General features: G+C 44.5%; 1 protein-coding gene across 1 annotated transcript; it reads right to left on the bottom strand.

Annotated features, from left to right (window-relative positions):
- Positions 1-3,332: 3,332 nt before the first annotated feature.
- On the bottom strand, positions 3,333-12,508 carry TTR (transthyretin). The gene is made up of 4 exons (XM_006053996.4): positions 12,352-12,508; positions 10,658-10,788; positions 7,250-7,385; positions 3,333-3,583 (listed from the first exon to the last, which is right to left on the bottom strand). The coding sequence occupies exons 1-4, from the start codon at positions 12,418-12,420 to the stop codon at positions 3,476-3,478; spliced, it is 444 nt and encodes a 147-aa protein (XP_006054058.1). The 5' UTR covers positions 12,421-12,508; the 3' UTR covers positions 3,333-3,475.
- Positions 12,509-23,947: the final 11,439 nt, after the last annotated feature.

Below are 23,947 nucleotides of genomic sequence, written 5' to 3'. Positions count from 1 at the left end.
GGGTCTTGCCTCTGGCAAAGCCCCATCTTCCTTGCAGGGCTCAGACCCTCTGCAGTGCCCCAGGCAGGCCCCCCCATCCCATCCTGCTTCTCTATGGGGAGACCAGGAATGGCAGAGGGTCTCTGCCTTTTAAGACAATGAGGCAAAACCCACCCAGTGGGCGTTAGTTGTAGTTTTGAATGAAGGTCCTTTTTCTTTTGGCCCTGGGCCTAGGCAGTGGAACATTTTAAGAGTCTCATGCTCTATTGACTGAGCTAGCCAGGCACCCAATGGGACATTTTAAATCAACTGATTTTACAGTAGACGGTCTCAGTGACTTACGTTCTTGAAGTCAATCCAAGGATGCAGAACTTGGCTCTGAGTATTTGAGATTACTCCCAGGAGCTGATAGCCTTTTAGTGTTTCCCAACAAACCGGTCCATTTCATGGCGCTGTTTCTCACATGTCTGTGTGAGAGGGGAACATGCCCTGGTAAAACCCAAGGGACTTGTAAAGGCTCAGAGGAGAACTATTTGCCTACCTGGAGCCAACTTTCTGTTCATTCCTTCAGCAAATAATTATCGAGCCCTGACTATGTATTAGGAACTGTCTTCCGTGTGCTTGGAAATACACTCCTGTGTATTCTCCAAATATACTTTCCTGAGGAAGGCAGTTGAGTCGTGTGCTTTCAGCTCAGCGCACGTCTTCATCTGGGCAGCTGCCAGGACTTACACAAGAGTCCAATGCCCTCTCCCAAGCCCACCACTGCATTCCCGCCTTAGACCCAGTCTCCCAACCTTCAGCCTCCCCAGGAGCGACATTAATGGCAGCAGCAGAAAGTGGGTGACTGCCGAGCCCCCAAAGCAGCTCCGCATCTCAGGGCTTATTTAAGCAGCTACATGTAACCCCGCTCTCTCTGCTGACGACAGTGGTTCCGGAACAGACCCCAGCGTTTGCCTTGATTGCCAGAGATGAATTGCCATCTGCCTCGGCTTTAAATTAACTGGGGCAGTTCTAACCCACAGAGAACGGAGCGTGAGGAAAATGGAATTGATTCTGAGCTCATTTCCATTTTGAAAGGCAGGAAGTAGGAGTCATGGGGTTAAGGGGGGTGGGGTGTTCTGTGAACAAAGACGTAAAAGAAAGGAATGGTTATAATACTGAGAGTTTGGGCGAGAAATAAAAGTTCTTAGAAGGGTCACCTTTATGAACAAAATGCAGATTATAAAGCATAAGTATCCTAAATTTCCTTGTTCAGCAGGTGCTATCCAAATGTTTTGGGAGGTATTTTAATATTAGTTTTGTTTTCTGGCTGTAGGTGTATACCCACTGCTGATTTCCAAGGTGTGAGATTGAAAACTGGCTTGATCACTTCAAGGTCGGTGTGACTAAAATTGAGCTCACCATTGCTGACTACAAATCTGCCCTTTGCCCGTATTTCCAAGCTCACTTACTGGCTGGTCCATTCAAGCCACTGGCCAGCACTGATGCCTAAGTTTTCATGTGTGCACGCATGCTCAGTCACTTCAGTCGTGTCCAACTCTTTACAACCTCATTGACTGTAGCCCACCAGGCTCCTCTATCCAGGGGATTCTCCAGGCAAGAAACTAGAGTGGGTTGCCATGCTCTCCTCCAGGGGATCTTCCCATCCCAGGGATCAAACCCACATTTCTTAGGTCTTCTGCATTGGCAGGTGGGTTCTTTACCACTAGCACCAAGACTTCATGGATTTCTCTAATTCTCTCCCCCTTTCACAACAAAGCTATCTCAGCTATTTGCTGATATTTTGTGGATCAGCAGCTCTATAGACTTTGAGGAAGAGGGTGGGGAGGCAGCTCCTGACCTCTGGGAACTGGCCTCAAGGTTATTACAAGCTGGTTGAGGCCATTGTTGCTCTGTTGGGTGTGACAATCTCACAGAACATTAGACAGTGTCGGTCTAAGACCATGATAAAGCCAGAAAGAAATATCACTGTGGAACTCACAAGATCTCAAACCTCCCTTCTCACTAAAAGGAGTAACTATGTCTGCTTTTCCAAGTACAGCTTTGTGTCTGCACTGGTCTGTCTGCCCTACAGATAAACAGAGACCGTCATAGAATTGCCCCCACTTCCTGATGACATCCAATCTAGAGTGAAGTTCCACTTTCTTAGACTCCCCCAAGTCACGAGGCCAATGCATAAAGTCCTTCTATAGGATCTAATACTTTCTTAGTGAGAGTATTGTATGTTCTGTCTTCTCTCCATTTGTTGAATCTTGTTATCATCCTGCATGTGTGCTAAGTTGCTTCAGTTGTGTCCAACTCTTCGCGACACTGTGGACTATAGCCTGCCAAACTCCTCTGTCCATGGGATTCTCCAGGCAAGAATACTGGAGTGGGCTGCCATTTCCTTCTCCATGGGAATCTTTCTGACTCAGGGATTGAACACACGTCTGCTACACTGGCAGGTGGATTCTTTACCACTGAGCCATCGGGGAAGCCTGCCTTGGACCATACCATAGCCCTTGTCAAATCGTGATGACACAGTTATCTTCTTAAAAGGCTGTGAGCTCTTCATTTGCAGGCACTCTATCTGTCCTTAGGTTCACAGCATCTAAAGTAATGCTTGGCATACAGCAGTCTCTCAGTACCTAAAGTTTGGGTTAGTCTAGGTGAATTAGCAATGGCATCCCACTCCAGTACTCTTGCCTGGAAAATCCCATGGATGGAGGAGCCTGGTAGGCTGCAGTCCATGGGGTTGCCAAGAGTCGGACACGACTGAACGACTTCACTTTCACTTTTCACTTTCATGCATTGGAGAAGGAAATGGCAACCCACTCCAGTGTTCTTGCCTGGAGAATCCCAGGGACGGGGGAGCCTGGTGGGCTGCCGTCTATGGGGTCACACAGAGTCGGACACGACTGAAGTGACTTAGCAGCAACAGCAGGTGAATTAGGTGTGCGAGGGTCCACTGATTACATCTCCTAGTCTGAGTCGGATTACAGGGCTCGAGTCACTCTTAGTCTGTCCCAGTGGAGCTGGGCTACTCTCGAAATCAGTAAAGCACTTAAAAGAAATGCACAGAATAAAGAAGAGGACTTTAGGATTTGCCTTTTGCTATTCACCGAAGGTGAGAGGCAAAGATAGCTTTCTCATTTTCAGAATGTGTGTTTTTAATAGCTGCTGACCAGAACGAATATGTGCTTAGCTTGGAAAACAATGGAAATTTGGAGTTCCCCAGAGTGCCTCTAGAGATGTTTCTTTTAGTTCTTTGCATTTCTGTCAAATTTAGATTCCTTTTTTTTTTTTTTTTTTTTTTTGAGAGAGAGGATGACAAGGGAATCCAAAAAAGCAAGGACAAATGAAATGGGAAGTGCTTTAATAGGCATGTTTTATTGTTTCTGCCTATTTTCTAACATAGCTTATAAAGTGAAAACACTGCTTTAATAAAAATGGAATACTCTCGGTTACACAAAATCCTGTCCCTCATCCTTCAAGTCCGCCGAGGCAGGCGCCCTCACTCCTTGGGACTGCTGACCAGGGCGGTGGTAGAGTAGGAGTAGGGGCTGAGCAGGGCGGCGATGGTGTAGTGGCGGAGGCCAGAGTCATTGGCTGTGAACACCACCTGCAGGGAACACAGACAGGATCGATTTCCAGCAGAGCCCCCAACCATGAATCATTCAGAGACTGCGGGAAGTCCAGGCCAAAGAAATTATTTTTATTTTCTTGTTTTCTGAAACAGTGGGTGCAAAAGGCAAAATTCCAAATATACTGGCCAACTAAGCTGTCGGAACCTTGCACAACCCTTTCAATAAGATTCTTCACTCCCCACCCCCACCCATATAATTAGATCTGTCTTTGGGGGGGCAAATTCACACTGATAATCAAGGTGGCTCTAACCTGACCGAGAGAAATCACAGAATTCCTTATTGCTTGTGTCTTATGTTCTTGGTTTTGGAAAAAGGAAGAGAGAATGTAGAAACTGCCATTAGTGACCCAAAAGCCTAAGAATGATGGTTGCAAGCTCACTGCAGACTTAGAGACCCTAGAATTTTGAAGCCGGAAGGTAGCATTCTTCCCATTTCACAGATGAGTGAACCAGACCTCCGAGTTAGGGTGTTTGGCCCACGTTCATGAAGTGACAGAGCCAGGCTAGATGTTAAGCCACTTGTCTCCAAACCCGAGACATTTTTTTCCCCTACTATTCCTTTGCATCTCCTAACATGCAGAAGAATAAGTGTATTTTGTGTATATAACATGCAATGAAATATGGAGTCAAAGCATCGGAGGCTTCTATTTACAGTGCAAGCAGAGTATGGAAGATCATGTTGGAATTCTGCAGTGCACAAATGTTGGGGCTCTTTTAAGCTTTGGAACTGGACAAATGGTCTATGAGAGCATGGTTCCCATTAGTTATATACTTCAGGCAAATTTCATAGAGCTGAGACTCCAAGTGCTGGGATAGTCTAGGTACCCAGAGTGAGGCAAGTTGAGATAACTTGGTTCAGAAGGGAGATGGAGGGCGGCAAGCAGATATTTAGTTTTACTTATTTTATACAGAGGTCCTGGATTGAACTTTGAATACACCCTATATGCTGCTGCTGCTGCTAAGTCGCTTCAGTCGTGTCCGACTCTGTGCGACCCCATAGACGGCAGCCCACCAGGCTCCCCTGTCCCTGGGATTCTCCAGGCAAGAACACTGGAGTGGGTTGCCATTTCCTTCTCCAATGCATGAAAGTGAAAAGTGAAAGTGAAGTCGCTCAGTCGTGTCCAACTCTTAGCGAACCCATGGACTGCAGCCAAGCAGGCTCCTCCATCCATGGGATTTTCCAGACAAGAGTACTGGAGTGGGGTGCCATTGCCTTCTCCAACACCCTATATAAGCACCTTTTATTTTAAATATGGACAAAGGAAACCTTGATGACTTGGGGATGGGAGAATAAAAGATCCAATTAAACTGTACTGAAAACAAAAATATCATCAGAGCAGGAGGAGGTGAGAATCACTTAAGAGTCTCTCTGCAAAAGGAGAAATATAGTATGACATCCCTTAAATGTGGAATCTAAAAAGAAATGATACAAATGAACTAAGGTACAAAACAGACCCACATAATTAGAAAACTTGGGGGGAGGGATAGGGAGTTTGGGAAGGTCATGTACACAGTACTGTAGTGAAAATGGGTAACCTACAAGGACCCACTGTGTAGCACATGGAACTCTATTCAATGTCATGTGCCAGCCTTGGGGGAAAGGGGCTGGGGGAGAGTGAATACGTGTGTATGTGTGGCTGAGTCCGTTCGCTGTTACCTGAAACTATCACGACATTGTTAATTGGCTGTACCCCAATACAAAATAGAAAGTTTAAAGTCTGAAACCAAACAAAGAATCTCTCTGCAGGAGAAAGGGCATTCCTTAAAGGCCAAGTTTCTGGAAGCAGGTTAGGAGAATTTCTGATCTCTTGTAATGACATTGGCCTCCAGACTCATTTGATTCTTCCTAAAACTTGTAAATGGCATGATCTGCATTCAGAAATCCATGAGGTCGAGAAGACTAATAGTTCCAAAGGAAATTTCTTGTCTTGTTAAGTCTAATATGGCCACCTGGGTCATCGGCCAAGGCAGAGGTGACTAGTGCTGAAGGATGGCAGTGTTTTGGAAGGTCCTCAGAAGAAGCTGACAGAAAAGGAACTTATAGTTGAACCCACCATGTACCCACCAGTCACCCAAGTGAGGTACTGGGACTTAGGTATGACTCCTCACACTCTCTCTCCTTCCCCGTTATCCATTCAGGCTCCAAGTTGGGCTCATGGTCCTGCCTGCAATGTCTTACATCAGTCACTCCATCCCAAGGGCAGGGATGTGTTTTCACTTCTGAATCTCTAGCTTCTAGCAGCCTTCTCAGCAATAGCAGGTTTTAATTTTTCAAATGTTTGTTTGAAAGACTGAAGAGCAGGCTAGGAAGCTAACATCTGATGGGCAGGAATAGCAGATCATGGGCAGGACAGCGCTGTGTCTTCTCAGATGGTCTTATCAGGCTGAGACCAGGGGGCATAAGGATTACAGGGGGTTGGTCTAGTGCTCCAGGGTGGGGCCTAAGACTCCAGGGGCAAAAGTCTTGTGCTGGGCAACATCTAAAGCCTGAAACCACCCAAGACAGGAGCTCCGCATCTTGTTGCCTGGCTGAGAAGTAGCCAGAGACATGTGTCTGGGTAGATAGGGCTCCCTCGGTGACCCGTGGGCCCCAGAAATCAAACAGGCCTAAGGTTTCCCTGGCAACGCTGTCTACTAAAAGAAACGTTTTATGTCAATGAAAAGTCTCATCCATGACTAAGCCAGAGAGAATTGTTCCCTTTCATGCTGAGCTATTTTTGATGCAATTAGTTGATCTTTAACTCTGACCAGCATGTCTGGATTCTATTTCCATGGCAGCCATCTGTTTTACATGACTTGAGGAATTACAGACAAGGAAGACATAGGGATAACTTTGAGGTTCCCACTGCCTCATCAGCAGAGGAACAGAGTGTGAACCAGAGGTTACAATTGTGTCTTTATTATTATTATTAGCTCTTCTCACAGGAAGAAAGCTGAAGCACACCTGAGGCTAAACCCAGCCTTGGCCCTGGTGGCAAATACTACTGTTTCTTCTGTTACTGTCCCCATGACCTTGACAAGTTACTTAACTTCCCTGTGCCTCACTTTCTTCACCTGTAAAATGGGGATAATAATAGGAATGACTGCAAGGCATTGTTTACAAAGATCAAATAGGTTAAATATAGAAAATGGGAGTAGTCTATGCTTGATAAGTTTCATCTGTTGTGTGGCTATTATTATTTTGAATTTACTGTTTCTGTATGTACTGTCCGAATTCAATTATCCAAACCTCTGGAAGCCAGATGAGTTCTAGAATGAAAAAGTGGTCAGATTTTAGAGAAGTAAAATGATGCATCTAATTTTTGTTGTGGAACACCCTAAGTTGGGGTCTGGAGCATTGCCTAATAATCCAATCTACTAGTATTTTTTCAGCAGACAAATAATCACATTCAGGGGAAGGAATGAACTCTCAGGAGCATCTCATAAGTTCAGGTCCTGTTACTGAATGAATTATCGTCAAACAGAGAAAAAGTTTGCTTTTCAGAGTTTTGTGGATTTCTGGAGAAATGGGAAAGCCGCTGTACTAGTCTGACATTTTCTTTCTGACTTTTCTGTGGTGTGCAAAGTGCAAGCAGCACATTTCCTGGGATTGCAAACAAACAGACAAAAAATAAAAAACAATGCTGGCATCCTTACACTCACCTCTGCAAATTCATGGAACGGGGAAATGCCAAGTGACTTCCAGTAGGATTTGGTGTCTAATTCCACTTTGTATAGTCCCTCTACAAATTTGTCCTCCGTGGTGAGCCCATGGAGCTCTCCAGATTCACCAGTTTTCCTAAAAGGTGCAAAAGCCCAGGTTAAGTTAGGCATTGAGGGAATAAATGCCATGGCAAGGTGACACCACACACAGACACACAAACACAAACATGCACACACATTCCCATATACAGTTTGTGTATGGGAGTGTGTGTTAGTCACTTAGTCGTGTCTGAGTCTTTGTGACCCCATGAATTGTAGCCCACTAGGCTCCTCTGTTCATGGAATTCTCTAGGCCAGAATACTGGAGTGTGTAATCATTCCCTTCTCCAGGGGATCTTCCTGACCCAGGGATTGATCCTGAGTCTCCTGCATTGCAGGCAAATTCTTGACCATCTGAGCCACCAGGGAAGCCCAAGAATACTGCAGAAGGTAAGCATTCCCTTCTCCGGGGGATCTTACCAACCCATGTGAAGATATATGTGTGTGTGTATATATATATATATTTTTTTTTTTTTCCCCTCAATTAGGTCAGGATAGGGAAAATTCTAGTGACTGTCTAAAATTAACTAACAGAATACTTGTCAGGAATGTTTCCAAAAGTTCATTGTAGATTTTTTTTCTCTTATGAGGTTTCACTTCAAAAGAGACTTTGCAGCTAACCGTTGGTGTCTGGGTGAAGTCTCGTAACTACCCTGGAAGTGGCCGCGAGCTGCTCTGACTGTGGTTCCTTGGGCCCCAGGGCCTCGCTCCTCTCGCCTGTGGTGAGAGTGTCTTCCGGAGGTGGTATCATCTGTACACACAGTGGGGACCCCAGAGTGCAAGGAGAAACCTGTGTCTGACTTTCCATTGTTTATATAATTAAGCTCCTTGGCAGCTCTGTGCCATCAACAAATACTAGGCAATTCATTTTTCTTTTTAAACTAAGCAACTTCTATTTCCATGTAAGTACTCACTTGATAGGCTTCCCTGATGGCTCAGTGGTGAAGAATCCACCTGCCAATGCAGGAGGCATGGGTTCTACCCCTGGGTTGGAAAGATCCCCTGGAGAAGAAAATACTCACTCCAGTATTCTTGCCTCGGAAGTCCCATGGACAGAAGAGCCTGGTGGGCTACACAGTCCAGGGGGTGGCAAAGAGTCAGACCTGACTTAGCAACTAAAATGACAACCTGCTTGATGGCTGGTGTTAGAAATCATTCTCAATTAGACAGCAAAAACTAGGACAGACTAAAACAGAATGGCTCTGTTCATTACTCTCCCACCTTTCTTCTTTGCTAGGAAGAAAACATTGATTTTTCCGTTTTTTGTCATCAGAAAAAAAAAATTCCCACAAACATCTGAATGCTTATGGAATCCATTTTATCTCATGCTTAAAATATTCTCTTAACTACTTTCCATGGTCTGCTTGGCATTTTATAGAAACATAAATGAATTAACAAATAGAAACTCAGTTGAAACCACACCAAAGGAAATGGTCTTTCCAGTGATGGATGAAGAGTCATCATGTGATTCTTGGGGTTCAACTAAAACCCACAGAAAATCTCTTCCTGGGAAACATAAACACTTAGAAGTATTGCTTGGTACTGAGAATTTCTTGGTTGTTCATTCTTTTAGTTAGTTGGTGGAAAAGAATCAGCCTGCCAATACAGAAGACATAAGAGACAAGGGTTTGATCCCTGGGTTGGGAAGATCCCCTGGAGGAGGGCATGGCAACCCACTCCAGTATTCTTGCCTGGAGAATCCCATGGACTGAGAAGCCTGGTGGGTGATGGTCCACAGGGTCATGAAGAGTCAGACATGACTGAAGTGACTTAGCAGGCAATGATGGATGAAGCGTCATTGTGTGATTCTTGGGATTCAATTAGAACCCACAGATACTCTCTTGCTGGGAGACATAAACACTTAGCAGTGTTGCTTGGTACTGAGGGTTTCTTAATTGTTCATTCTTTTAGTTAGTTGGTTTAGATTTACTAGTGTGTATTTTCTTTGAAACAGTTACTAGCAGAGGTGGAGAAACTCTATGAAAGTTCTAAAGCAGCCAGTGAAGGGGAGAAATCATTTGAGCTCCTGGTCGGGGGGAATGCAAGGCTGGTCTGGGTCTGTGCTTGATGTCATGTATCTTTCTCTTCTGTGTCCTTTCTTACGGAGCTTGACGATCCCAGCCTCCACTAGGCTCCACTAGGCTTTGCTGGACAACAGCCCTGGACTCGGGATGATCCAGATAAACTACGGACAGCTGCCTAGTCCGTGCTATCCCTCAATTCCTTTTCTTTCATTAATATATTAACATAAATTCTACATCTTTCCTAATAGCACAAATCAAGGACTGTCAGCTTGAGTGATATGTGAAGGCATCTAGGAACCTAGAGCTCCTGAAATTTAATACACATTTTTGTAGGCGTGTATATGTGCATTTTCTTGGCATGGAATTCACAGTTTTCATCACCCTTTTTGAGTGGTTTGTGACTTCAGAAGGTGGTGAACTGGAGTGGGGGCATGGGAAGCTGTTCATGGTCCTGGTCACTCCCAGCTGGGCCAGGCAAGAGGGCATCCTTCTCAGGGCCCTCGTTCCCTCTGCCCAGACTTTCAATCTACTTGCTGGTTCCCTTAGTGAATGATGTTATGAGGGACACTTTGGCTGAACCCACCTGCATTGGCCAGGGCACAATAATAACTTTTTGCCTGAGCCATCTCACAATAGGAGGTCCTGATAAGTAACCTGGAGTTGCTGCCAAAAACTAACCAGGAGAATTCAGGAGGGGTCAAAAGGAGGGAGGAGATGCCAGACCATGTGTCCTGCCAACCTCCCAGAAACCCTTGGGCTTGAATCCATCTTGGCTGAGAGGTGTGCTTGACACCAGCTGGGACCCTGAGTCAGACCAAATATGGGCACAAGTGAAATGACTGGCCAGAGACAACCGAGAAAGCCAAGCCCACCTCCGTAAATCCTGAGACTGTGAGCTAGGAGGCAGAGCGGTCCTCCTGGGCTCTCTCCCCCTGCTGCTCTCCACTCGGGTGTCCCTTCCCAATAAAGTCTTTTGCTTTGTCAGCACATGTGTCTCCTCTGACAATTCATTTCCAAGGATTAGACAAGAGCCCACTCTCGGGCCCTAGACGGGGTCCTCCTTTAGGTAACAGTGTGATCCAGATAAACTACGGCCATCTGCCTAGTCCATGCTGTTCCTCAATTCCTTTCCTTCCATTAATATATTAACACAATTCTTCATGTTTGCTAACATCGCAAGACAAGGACTCTCAGCTTGAGTGGTTATGTGAAGGCATACCAACGAGTGATGGGGGAACGGAAAGATATAACCAAGCCCCACGTCTGGGAGCCCCAGGCAGCTCACCCCGAGGCAAATGGCTCCCAGGTCTCGTCAGCAGCCTTCTTAAACACCTTCACACCCACGTTCGCAGCAGGACTGCCCCGGACGGCATCCAGGACCTTCACCATCAGAGGACACTTGGGTTCACCAGCACCCTGGGTGGAGAGAAGACAGTTGACAAGTCAATCAAGTTGGTCAGAGCCACAGCTGCGTCCTTTGTGGTATGAGAGCAGGAACAAGGCAGCAAGGACGTGAGAATCCCATTTTCAGCGACAGATGGGTTGACGGTTAATGAACTTCCCTTACTCAGTGTAACACAGACACAGTTGTCTCCAAAGAAAGAATAGTTTCTGTCTCCGGACATGCTGTGCTCTACTGGGGTTGTGTATTATGAACTTGAAGGGAGATAATGGTCCCTCTGAAAAGAGTGGCTTTGTTAAGCCTCCTCATCTGAGTGGAGTTACTGCAAAGATATAATATGCTACAGGACCAAATAGGAGCTTCCCTGGTAGCTCAACTGGTAAAGAAGCCACCTGCAGCACAGGAGACCTGGGTTCAGTCCCTGAGTTGGGAAGATCCCCTGGAGGAGGGCATGGCAACCCACTCCGATATTCTTGCCAGGAGAATCCCATGGACAGAAGAGTCTGGTGGGCTATGGTCCATGGGGTCCCAAAGAGTCGGACACAACTGAGTGACTAAGTATAGTGCAGGACCAGATAGCTTTTCCTGAGAACATTTTACTCAGCTGTTGCTGTAGCAGTTCCTTCTTGCTGCTGCTGCTGCTGCTAAGTCGCTTCAGTCATGTCCGACTCTGTGCGACCCCAGAGACGGCAGCCCACTAGGCTCCTCTGTCCCTGGGATTCTCCAGGCAAGAACACTGGAGTGGGTTGCCATTTCCTTCTCCAATGCATGAAAGTGAAAGTGAAGTCGCTCAGTCATGCCTGACTCTTAGCGACCCCCACGGACTGGAGCCTACCAGGCTCCTCTGTCTATGGGATTTTCCAGGCAAGAGTACTGGAGTGGGCTGCCATTGCCTTCTCCATCCTTCTTGCTAGTTGCTGGAAAATAAAGTCAGATGATTTCATGATCCTTTTCAGTTTTATTCTTCTAAGCCAAGCATCCCCAACTTCTGGGATCCAATGCCTGATGATCTGAGGTGGAGCTGATGTCATAATGATAGAAGTAAACTGCACGATAAATATAATTCTCTTAAATCATCCCCCAACCCCCACCTTCCAGTCTGTGGAAAAATTGTCTTCCATGAAACCGGTTCCTGGTGCCAAAAAGGTTGGGGTCCACTGTCCTAGGGGATTTAAGAATTAGATATTGGACTAAAAGGTTGTGTACCAAGCCTTTGAAGAATTAATCGGTGCATACTTTTTGATTAGCTAAAGGGAAATCAGCTTTATCAAAGGTCAAGCTTCTGAAAATTCAGTAGTCACAGCTTCCAGAATATCGGATCTTTATTTCTACCATTCATCTGAGGGAACTGAGGCACCACTGCAAAGTCATAGAGGAGGGCACCCAGGATCCGAGCCCCAGTTTAGTAAGCTCTGCAGAACTTCATTCTTTTTGAAGTTTGGATCAATGACATTTAAAAATAGATGCCGGCTGCCCTGGCCCCAGTAACAAAAGTGGGTTGGCAAAGCAGGAAGAAGTGACTTTGTACTTCATCCATAGGAGACAGATGAAAGAACATCAGAGAGTCAGACACTCACCACAGAGCCAGCCTCAGACACAAACACCAGTCCAGCAAGACAAAGGAGGAACAGACGGAAGGAAGCCATCCTGCCAAGAACTGCTGGGTCCCTGAGCAGACTGCCCCCAGCTCCAGGCTTTTATACTCACTTCACCCCAGCCAAGCTGCTGATCCCTGCCAACCGGACTCCAAACCTGCTGATTCTGATTATTGACTTAGTCAACAAAGGGAGAATAAGTAACCCACACAAATATGAACCTTGCCTAGAGAGATTAGAGCATCAGAACATTAGCTCTATGAAATATTCCTTTTTAAAAAAAAAAGCCTCTATGGACATATTCTTAGCAGGTCATCTGACCAGCTAAATCACCAAAACAAAACCACCAAAACAAAACAAAAATACTCTTCTCTGTGCTCGGCTGGATGCAGTAACATTCTTGGAATGTTTTTTTCTCCCATAACATTTCTATGCATGTTTTTCCACTTTCTGCACATTTTATCATTTATTTTAAATGATCGATGCAAGTTGTGATTTATTTCACATGGAATGACATTTGGCTGTGCTCAGTTGTGTCTGACTCCTTGTGACCCCATGGACTGTAGCCCACCAGCCTCCTCTGTCCATGGAATTTTCTAGGCAAGAATACTGGAGTAGGTTGCCATTTCCTCCTCCAGGGGATCTTCCCCACCTAGGGATTGAACCTGTACCTCCTGCTTTGGCAGGTGGATTCTTTACCACTGAGCCACCTGGGAAGCCCAGTGACCTTTGGCTGCACAGACTTAAATACAGTGCACCAGAAAACATCATTACACTTGAGCTATGTCTATGAGTCAACAAGGAAAAGACCTTTGGCAGCGCTTACATTTTAAAACCCCACGTTTCAGCCAAACTGAAAGTCATTTGGAAGTTTGGCTTAGTCAGCAATTTCTCCACAATTTTTGTATTCTTTTGAGAAAAGATTCTCGACCCAAGGAATAATGACACATTTAAAACTGTCATCCATGAGCCTAAAATACAGAGAGGCAGAGATTTTTTTCTCCTGCACTGTATGTGCAGAAACAAGTTTCCCAAGCTGACTTTTGTCAGATTCAAAATTTCTGGATGGCAATAGAAATGACTGTGAGAGCTAGAAGCCATCGTTGACAACAGATTCTCTTTCTCTTGACCAACTTCCGAGTCCAGCATTTATTTTCACTTGATGACTCAGTGATCAAGTACCGGCTCTTGTGTGCATGTGTGTGCACCTATATGGACGTGGCTTTGTTCATGGATTAAGACAGGTTTTGTCCTGATAGATACATATATGGAGAAGATGCAGAGAAGATCGACAACCATTTTGGACAACCACATGTCAAGGGCTAGCTCAGTTTCAAGCTTGAGAGCTGGGGAGCATTCCCCTAGTTGACAGCTTGGAAGAAACTACACAAAAGATCATGAAGAGCTTTTTAGAAAGTGGTAGAAGGGACAGGAAGGCATTCCAGGACTATGGAAATGTGCAGGGGAGTTTGTTGACCTCAGGAAAGCACCAACAAGCAAATCCAGTAGAGCATAGCTAGAAATGGAATCTCACAGGCTTAGACTCTGACTCTGAAGTAGCAAAGGAAAGAGGGTTGAATTTGAAGTTTGATGACCTGAGTCCTAAATCTCAGTCCAGTTCCCAGGATTACCTTCTTTGAATTATTTAATATCTCAGATACTAAGCTTACACATTTGTAAAACAGAAATACCTACTTTTTTTTGGCCGCTTCTCACAGCTTGTGGAATCTTAGTTCCCTGACCAGGGACTGAACCCGGGTCTTGGCAGTGAAAGTGCTAAGCCCTAACCACTGGGAAGCCAAGGAATTCCCTGAAATACCCACTGTTCTACTTCAAAGAACTATTCTAGTAACTTTTTACATGAGATAATACAAAAGCTCCTAGTAAACTGTTAGCCTCATTCTGTTACAATGTATAGTTATGGTTTACAAAAAGAGTTCAACATCTCTGCTAAGGAGAAAATCCTTTCTCATATCTTTCATATATTGTCACCTAATATTCTCTGGACTATTTCTCAGTGCTCATAACTTGGATGGGGAGTCTGTTTTTTGACTATGGATCTTAAACATTTGAATACGCTCTCATATCGCAAGTCAATCTTCCTTCAATGCATCTCAGTGCTGCTTCTGTTAAAGCCTAGAAATATCTCCTAGAAATGTCTAAGTTAAAACCTAGACATTGTGAACTGGCAACCCTGGGCTGCCTCCAGCCCATTGACACGTTATGTTTGGCCTGAGGAATGTGTCTTTAAAAAATTTTGAAACAGTTGTTAAAATTGAGACATTGCCTAAAAATGTGGATTTCTGGCTTCTCTTGGGATATCAGAAAAGAATGGAGCATTAGGCCTGTTTGCACATGTGATGATAATCACCTGGCTCTCATTCTGCAATGCCCAGGCCTCTCCTTCCACCCCAAGCCTAGGTAACATCTCTAGTGGCACTCTCATGCTTGAGCATTTTTCTCTCCTTACGCATGTTCTGTTTCTCTCATCGATGTTTCCCGCCTGGCCTCTTGAAAATTTGAGTTTGAAACTGCTGGTCTTCTAACAGCCACTTGAGAGCCGAGTGACAGCTTGTTTTCAATTTGCCAAATAGTCCCACTTCTCTGAACAATTCCTTCACAGACATACTTCCTAGAATCCTCACCACCCAGAACTTCCTCGTCTGATACATTCCAATTGGTGGCCAGGGCTTCTTTTCAAATGGGGCCCTCAGAACTGGATACATGCTTCAGCTGGAATCAGGACACTGTGCAGGACTTTGAGACTGTAACCTTCTTTTGGTCAGACCTGTGGTTTTTCCAGTTAGTCATGTATGGATGTGAGAGTTGGACCATAAAGAAGGCTGAGCACCAAAGAATTGCTGCTTTTGAGTTATGGTACTGAAGAAGACTCCTGAGAGTCCCTTGGACTGCAAGAAGATCAAACCAGTCAACCCTATAGAAAACCAACTCTGAATATTCATTGAAGGGCTGAAGCTGAAGCTGAAGCTCCAATACTTTGGACACCTGATGCGAAGAGCCAACTCATTGGAAAAGACCCTGATGCTGGGAAAGATTGAAGGCAGGAGGAGAAGTGGGTAACAGAGGATGAGATGGTTGGATGGCATCACTGACTCAATGGACATGAGTTTGAGCAAACTCCAGGAAATACTGAGGGACAAGGAAGCCTGGTGTGCTGCAGTCCATGGGGTCGCAGATTCGGATACGACTTCCACAACAACTACTGTGAATGATGCCTCCTGAGTGCGTCCTTAACTGTAGCAGCTCTGACCACATCTCCCCATCCTAACACTACCCATTTGACTGCTTGGTCACAATGGTCTAAAATCACCATGTGTCATCCATCATCTGTGCTTTTGTCATTTATGAATCTTATTTGGTTTTTACCTTTATTGAGGTGTAATGGACAAATGAAGTTGTAAGACATTTAACATGCATATTGTGGTGGTTTAGTATATGTATACATTGTGAAAGGATTCCCACCATCTAATTAATGAACATCCATCTCCTCATGTATTTATGTTTTTTTTCTTTTTAGTGAGAGCATGTATGTTCTACTCTCTTAGCAAATTTTAATTATATAATACAATGTTACCAACTTGGCCCTGTGTACTCAGTACTCAGTCTTCTGACTTTGTGACCCCATGGACTGTAGCCAGCCAGGCTCCTCTGTCTATGGAATTTTCCAGGCAAGAATACTGGAGCACTTTGCCATTTCCTACTCCAGGGGATCTTCCCAGCCCAGGGATCGCACCCAGGTCCGCTGCATCTCTTGAATTGGTGGCAGATTCTTTACCGCTAGTGCCACCTGGGAAGCTCATTATAAACTTCAGTCACCATGTTTTACATTAGGTCTTCAGACTTTATTTATCTTATGGCTGGAAGCTTGTACCCTTTAACCAAACCCTTTCTATTTCTTCCACCCCTCCAGCTCCTGGCAACCACTTTTCTACTCTCTGTTTCTGAGTTCAACTTTTTTATACTCTACACATGGGTGAGATCATACAGCGTTTGTCTTTCTCTGTCTGGCTTATCTTCCTTAACATAATGCCTGCAAGGTTTATCCATGTTGTTATAAATGACATTTTCCCTTCTTTCTCATGGCTGGATTATATTTTATTGTATGTATACATACCACACCTTATTTATCCATCCATTCACAGGCAGATATTGAGTTGTTTCCATATCTTGGCTGTTGTGAATAATGCTGCAATGAACATGGGAGTATACATATCTCTTCAAGATCCTTTTTTCATGTCCTTTGGATATATACTGAGAAGTGAGGTTGCTGGATTTTATGCCAGTTCTATTTTTAATTTTTTGAGGAACCTCCATACTGTTTTCAATAGTTGCTGTACCAATTTACATTCCATCAGCAGCACACAAAGTGTGCTTTTGAATTATGGTACTGAATCATGGTGCTTTCCTTTTCTTTACATCCTGGCCAGCACTAATTATCTCCTGTCTTCCTTATGGCCCTTCTCGGGTGGCCCAGTGGTAAAGAATCCACCTGCCAATGCAAGAGACGCAGGAGACATGGGTTTGATCCCTGGGAAGATCCCCTGGAGAAGGAAATGACAACACACTCCAGTATTCTCACCTAAAAATTCCATGGACAGAAGCGCCTGACAGGCTACAGTCCACGGGGTCTCAAAGAGTCAAACATCACTGAATGACTGAGTATGCACCCACATCTTCTTTATGATAGCCATTCTGTCAGGTATGAGGCAATATCTTGCTGTGGTTACCATTTATGAACTGTAACCTAAATATGGGAACCTATGTTCATGTCTGATCTATCTCCTCGTGTTAGTTCATCACCTGCTAGTTGACTCCATCATTTGTTGTGGCAGCACACCCTCCAAGTCTCATGCTCTGCTGCTTCGGCTTGCTTGCTTTCTATACCACCACTGGCCTGGAAATCATTAGTAAGTTTTGAGTTTGAACAACACGAGGAGGTAGAGGGAAACTGAAACCACAGGGAGCATCTTGAATCTGATTGTGGAATCACCCATAAACTTGCAGAGATGGAGATGATTTTTAACATAAAAAGAGGGGGAAATTCTGGCAGAGACCTAAAGAGCAAATGTAAATAATGTGAATTAAAAGAAAGAGAGTCCCAGGAGAAGACACTAACAGCGTTTTTGGTGAGAGAAGAGCAAGGCCCAAGTAGGAAGGAGGAAATGAAGCGAGTGGAAGTGCATTCTTGCTCGAATTTGTACAGAGCAAATGGCAATGCCAAATAAAAGAGAACTCCAGTGTTTCTTGCCTAAGAGGCAATTTGTGATGAAAGAGGGTTATAAGGATAAACACAAACTCCCAAAGATAAGAGGGCCTGCCTTTCCGTGTTTATTTGAGTTTGTGAAAGCTCTTTTAGAAAGATGGTTACATGGGGTCCAACAGGAGAGAAGAATTAAGGTCAAGGGTCACCATGTTCCTGGAGTCCTAAGTGGTTGCTGTAGCAACCGTGCTTTCTAGAGGGAATATTAGCAGCCATAGGAGCCAGTGCCAGAAAACAAAGGCGCATTAGTGAAACATTTCCACCATAAATGTATGTCTTGTCTTAGCCATGTACTGTTTTTCTTCACATTCTGAGCATGGGGCTGATGCCTAGATGTTTGTTGTTCACTCACTAAATCATGTCCGACCCTTCGCGACCCCATGGACTGCAGCATACCCGGCTTCCCTGTCCTTCCCTATCTCCTGGAGTTTGCTCAAACTCATGTCCATTGAGTCAGTGATGCCATCCAACCATCTCGTCTTCTGTTGCTTCCTTCTCCTCTTGCCCCCAACTTTCCCAGCATCGGGCCTTTTCCAATGAGTCAGCTCTTCACCAAGATGTTTAGTTGAGGTAGAAAAGACCAGTTTGATGACCCTATTCCTCCTTTTACTACAGACATATGTGATAGTTAATGAACAACTCAGGACTGCTCTCTGTTGACGATTCTTCTACGCTCTCCCTTCTAATGGACAAGCTTATTTATTAATTTTTTAAAAATCACAAATTCTTTCTTCATTTGTTTTCTGAGGGTGCCTGGCAACTGCATTTCAGAGATCTGTTGACCTGAAATGCCCACTAATATTCTTGTGAGTAAGCTGATTAGCTAGAGAGTTGGTTGGCCAGGTATTTGGACTGGGTCTCACAGGGGAAGGGAGCTGGAAGGGAATGACATGAGGCCCTGGATCGCTGCAGGCTAAAGAATTCAATTTTGTCAGCTCCCCTTGAGGTGACTAAACCCTGAGGATTTTGTTAATGGTAAGAAAATCATAAAAGACTCATTTTAAAACCATAATACCAATTTAATTAATAGTCAGATGGTTGCTGAGTAAACAAAGAATTAGAACAAAGGGACTTGACTAACTTTTTTGAGACTGTTTCATCCAGCCAAGGGGAAAGCCTAGAAAATTTCCTTACTTCAGGGCAGAGTACACTTTTCTTGTGCTTGGAATGCTTCTGTCTTGTCTACTCTCTTTCCTCTGGAAATTTCTGAATAAACACAGAAAAAGTCTTTTCCTTTGTCTTTCCTTTTTTTCATTGCCCATAAGGCAGCCATATTAATGGGATCATACAGTATGTAGCCTTTTGATTCTGGCTTATTTCTATTAATAAAATTCTTTGGATATTCACCCATGTTGTTGCGTGTTTCATTAATTTTCCTGTTAATTTATAAGTAATAGTCATTTGAATGGATATACCATTGTGTTTGTCCACTCAGCACTTATTGGATACTTCAGTTTCCAGTTTTTGATGATGATCTTGTACTTTTTACATGTAAAAAGCAATGTTCTTAAACAGATGGAGAACATATCTGAGAACTGTGGGTAGTATATATTAGACTGAAATGAATCACCTGAAAGACTCAGAACTTGTGATATGAGAAATGCATTATAAAATCAGCCTGTAATGGAAAAAAGCAGAGCCATTCCAAGTCATCTTAATAGAGATTCTTAACCTGGGGCCTGCAAACTGTTAGTGTCTGTGGGTAAAATTCAGAAAACTTGTGATGTGTGCGTGCAATGTCACTTCAATCGTGTCCAACTCTTTGGGACCCTATGGACTGTAGACCACCAGCCTACTCTGTCCATGGGATTCTCCAGGCAAGAATACTGGAGTGGGTTGCCATTTCCTTCTCCAGGGGATCTTCCCAACCCAGGGATTGAACCCAGGTTTCTTACATTGCAGGCGGATTCTTAACCATCTGAGCCACCAGGGAAGCCTTATAAATGTAGACAACAAACCAAAATAGTTATTAGCAGTATCTGTGAATTTGCCACAAATAGAAACCACAGATATTTTCATAATCATCTAGTTGGTGGATATATTTTAAAATAGTCTTTATTCTCATTACTTTGCCAACAAAGGTCCGTCTAGTCAAGGCTGTGGTTTTTCCAGTAGTCATGTATGGTTGTGAGAGTTGGGCCGTAAAGAAAGCTGAGTGCTGAAGAACTGATGCTTTTGAACTGTGGTGTTGGAGAAGACTCTTGAGAGTCCCTTGGACTGCAAGGAGATCCAACCAGTCCATCCTAAAAGAAATCAGTCCTGAATATTCATTGGAAGGACTGACGTTACAGCTGAAACTCCAATACTTTGGCCACCTGATGCGAAGAACTGACTCATTTGAAAAGACCCTGATGCTGGGAAAGATTGAAGGCAGGAGGAGAAGGGGATGACAGAGGATGAGATGGTTGGATGGCATCGCCAACTCAATGGACATGAGTTTGAGTAAACTCCGGGAGATGGTGATGGACAGGGAGGCCTGGTGTGCTGCAGTTCATGGGGTCGCAAAGAATCAGACACGACTGAGTGACGGAACTGACTGATGCTCATCACTACTTTGAAGTTACGGTAGTTATTAGATCCAGTGCTAGATTTTGTAGTTAATAACGATACATATATATCACAATTTAAAAAATATTTTAAAGTATTATTTTAATGTCATTGATTTCCTTTGTAATCCTCTATATTTAATTTTATGAACAATGAGATTAAAAATCTGGGGAAAGAGATAGGATGGACCCGAGGCCAGCATGGCATGGCTGTACTCTAATGGAATCTACTAGCATATGTAAAGTAAGAAAATGGGAGTTATCCTTAAAATTGGTTAGCAGTGGAAGGAAATAAAGAGGAAATTGGATGTTGGTTGTTGGACTGAAGATTTATAGTTTTATGAACAGGATTTCCCCTGGATTAGGAAAGGGTGTCGTAAAGAATTCCCTGAAATGTAGAGAAATTATCTGTCGTTCTGGCCTGTGTGGCGCTGTTTCTCATGGGATGTCACTACATCGAATTCTTATTGATACTTCAGTATTTGTGAGCTTGGTTGTGAGAGTCCATCTCTGAGATTTCAGATGAAACAGTGGTTCTGAGACTGCACAGTTGACTTTGAACGTTGATCAGCCCATGTGATTTTGCAAATTCACCCAGCAAATGGCCCCTAGGGAAAGGCCAGCTGGGCTCCATCAGGAGACACTCCCTGATCTCAGCAAAAGCCCCTCTTACAAGGTCAATACCAGTAGGTGGGCTGGTGTGGTTTCACTGGTTTTGAAGGAAGGAGTGGATGCAACAGATAGTGCTGAGCAGATGGAGGCCAGAGAGACAGGTTGTCAAGAGCGGAGTGGTAGATGATTCTCCACTATTTAGACCCAAGCAGAGGAAAGAGGGGCTCTCTAACAGAAAGACAGAAGGCAGTGAATCAGAACAACAGCCAAGTAAGCTGAAGTTCTCATTTATGGAAAGGGCAGTCATCTGAATACTTAAAGGCAGAGGCCAGGGAGACCATGCAAGTTTAATGTCCCCAAAACAACCATGCTTTCCCAAAACATGGTCCTTAGACTTCCTTGGAGATCCAGTGGTTAAGACTCCACCCTTCCACTGCAGGGGGGCACGGGTTCAATCTCTGGTCCAGGAACTAAGATCCTGCATGCAGCTGGGGGTGTGGCAAAAAAAAAAAAACAACACCTCCACAAAACACAAGGTTCTTAGTGTCCTAGAGGAGAACATTCTGGACCATTGGACCAAGAGAATGTAACAGTGCAGGGATTCTTAGGTCGATCTACACCATCACTTAAAAATGCAAAAGTATGATTGATTTGTCCAGTTGACATGACCTTGAGACCTGCTGTGGGAAAAAAAATGGGGGGGGGGGCGGCGGTTAACCTATAAACCAGCTTGCTCTTCTCTGTCCCCGTGAGCGCAGACTCCCTCTCCTCTCCCTTTTCAGCTTTTCTGTTCACTTGTTCTCACTGCCACTTGCATCACTCCCCTGCCCATTCCTTCCACTGAATTCTGGAAGACTTCGGTCCTCCTGTGCCCATACTGCCCTGTTTCCTTAGCTGGTGTCCCCATTGCTCTGTCTACCTCTTCATTGTAACTGATATCTGTTTTCTCCCCAACACTGCATTTCTTTTGAGCTTTCTTTCATGGTACCAACTTCCCCATCTGACCAAGAAACCCTAGAGTCCTCACTACTCCTATGAGGGATTTGCCTGCCTGTGTCCCACAGTCAGACTTCAGTTTCTCTCACCAGGCACCCTATATGCCTCTTATCCTCAATCTTCTGCCATTTCCCCATCCAGGTATCCCCCCACCATCTGACTGGAGGAAGATGGCAATGTGCTAAGCTTGCTTAAGGAAAAGTAACAGAATTACCTTGATCATGCCCTCAAAAAATTCATTTAACTCTTGTGTAACCCTCATTTCAGCCTGCTTATTCTTATACCCATACCCATGCCTCATTGATTCCTTGTTGCCCTTCCTATATATTCTTAGATTTGGGTTAAACACTCAACCTTCGCTTCTTTTGTGAACTATTCTGTGACCCTTCTGCTTCCATTCCCCCATTCAGAAGACAGCTCATTATTTTTTTGTTTTAAATTACCCTCCTAGTTTTCCCCTTTCTAGACTGATGTTCCCACTTTGACCTTGATCTTGAGATCTCTTCTTTTAAAATCATCCATGACCTACTCTTCATTGTATTTCACCCATTCTCCCCACCTCTTTCCTTCCTTTGTGCCTGAAAACTAACTCATGTCAGCCTAGGTGATACCTCCCTCCCATCCTTCCATTCCCACCACCACTAAAGGGTACTCACTTCTCCCTTCTCATCATGCATGGTGGTGATGACAGTCTAGTTTCCCTGCCACTTCCCTCTTCCAAGATCGCCTTTTACTGCAAGGGTTCTTGTCTTCACAAAACCCAGAGGTACCCTATCAGCTGTGTCTATCTTGATCCTTTACTCCACAGCTGCTCTATCACCTCTTTGTAGAAACATCCAACTTGGTTCTTTCTGGCCTGACTCATTGGTCCCCTAATTGCTCGTCTATCTGAGTATTCCAATCATGTCTCCAACAGCATGTCTAAATGTGAACTTTACAATCCCCATTGCCTCCCACCTTCTTCCTGCCCCCATCACTCTTTCTCCAAGTGACATTACTATGCTCTCTGTTGGTCAGGATTAAACCTCTGGAGTTACATTTGAATTCTCCCCCTCTTTGGCACCAAAATTTAAAAGTAACAGCACTTCTGTGTCCAAAATATTTCCTCCACTTCTCACTTTCTGTTTCCACAGCTGCCAACTGAATTTCAACCTTCATTGCTAATCACATAGCCTTCTCTAAGTATGTCTAATTGGTCTCCTTCCTGCTAATCTATTTTCCATATAATCTTTTCTATAAGCTACTGCCAAGTTAATCTTCTTAATGCATACCTCTGATTACATCACATCTCTCTTCAAAAGCTTGCTCTCACTCCCCTTGGTCAGCTAAGTAAAGTCGAATGTCCTTTGCCTGACATTCAGGAATGGCCAAGATTTGGTTCTATTCCATTGACTCCATTGACTGTGATGGTCCTCCAGCACTAGCTGGACCTTGGACAGATCCTGTGACATGCTGCCCCTGGGTCCTCACCCCTTCCTTATCCTGTTGCCTGCCCAAAGGAGCAGACAGAGCTGCCCAGAGGCTTCTAGCGTTTGAAAGGCAACCCCCTAGGGAGAGGTGAGACTTGAGGCTGAGATTTCAGAGAGGAGGTGGTTTAAGAAACCCAGAGAAGTGATGATGAAGGCAATGATAACAGAGAGAAAAGTCCAGGTGAGGCGCAGTGTGTGTGTGTGTGTGTGTGTGTGTGTGTGTGTGTGTGTGTTTGCGCATGCGCTCAGTCATATCCTCCTCTTTGCGACCCCATGGACTGTAGCCTGCCTGGCTCCTCTGTCCATGGAATTTTCCAAAAGTGGGTTGCCGTTTTCTTCTCCAGGACATCTTCCTGACCCACAGATCTAACCCCTGTCTCCTGCTTGTCAGACTGATTCTTTACCACTGTGCCACCTGTGAAGCCTTGAGACACAATGGTGGAGGTAGAAATAAGAGGTCCTGGTGACTTCAGGAGCAGAAAATGAGTGAAAGGGAAGAACCAAGCTCCACTTGAGTATTTTAGCTTGGAAGGCTGTTTAGATGACAAAATCATTGGCTTATACAACTAGAAATGTGAGAGAAAGTGAACCTAGCTTTGGACATGAAGGGTTGATATCCAGGCACCCAAGCTCAGGATAACAGTTGGAAATGACCGCCCGGGAGATGGAGCTTG

Source organism: Bubalus bubalis, chromosome 22 (assembly GCF_019923935.1).
Source record: "Bubalus bubalis isolate 160015118507 breed Murrah chromosome 22, NDDB_SH_1, whole genome shotgun sequence".
Lineage (NCBI taxonomy): Eukaryota > Metazoa > Chordata > Mammalia > Artiodactyla > Bovidae > Bubalus > Bubalus bubalis.
The sequence above is the reverse complement of the archived record's forward strand: the minus strand, read 5'-3'. Positions and strand labels throughout refer to the sequence as shown.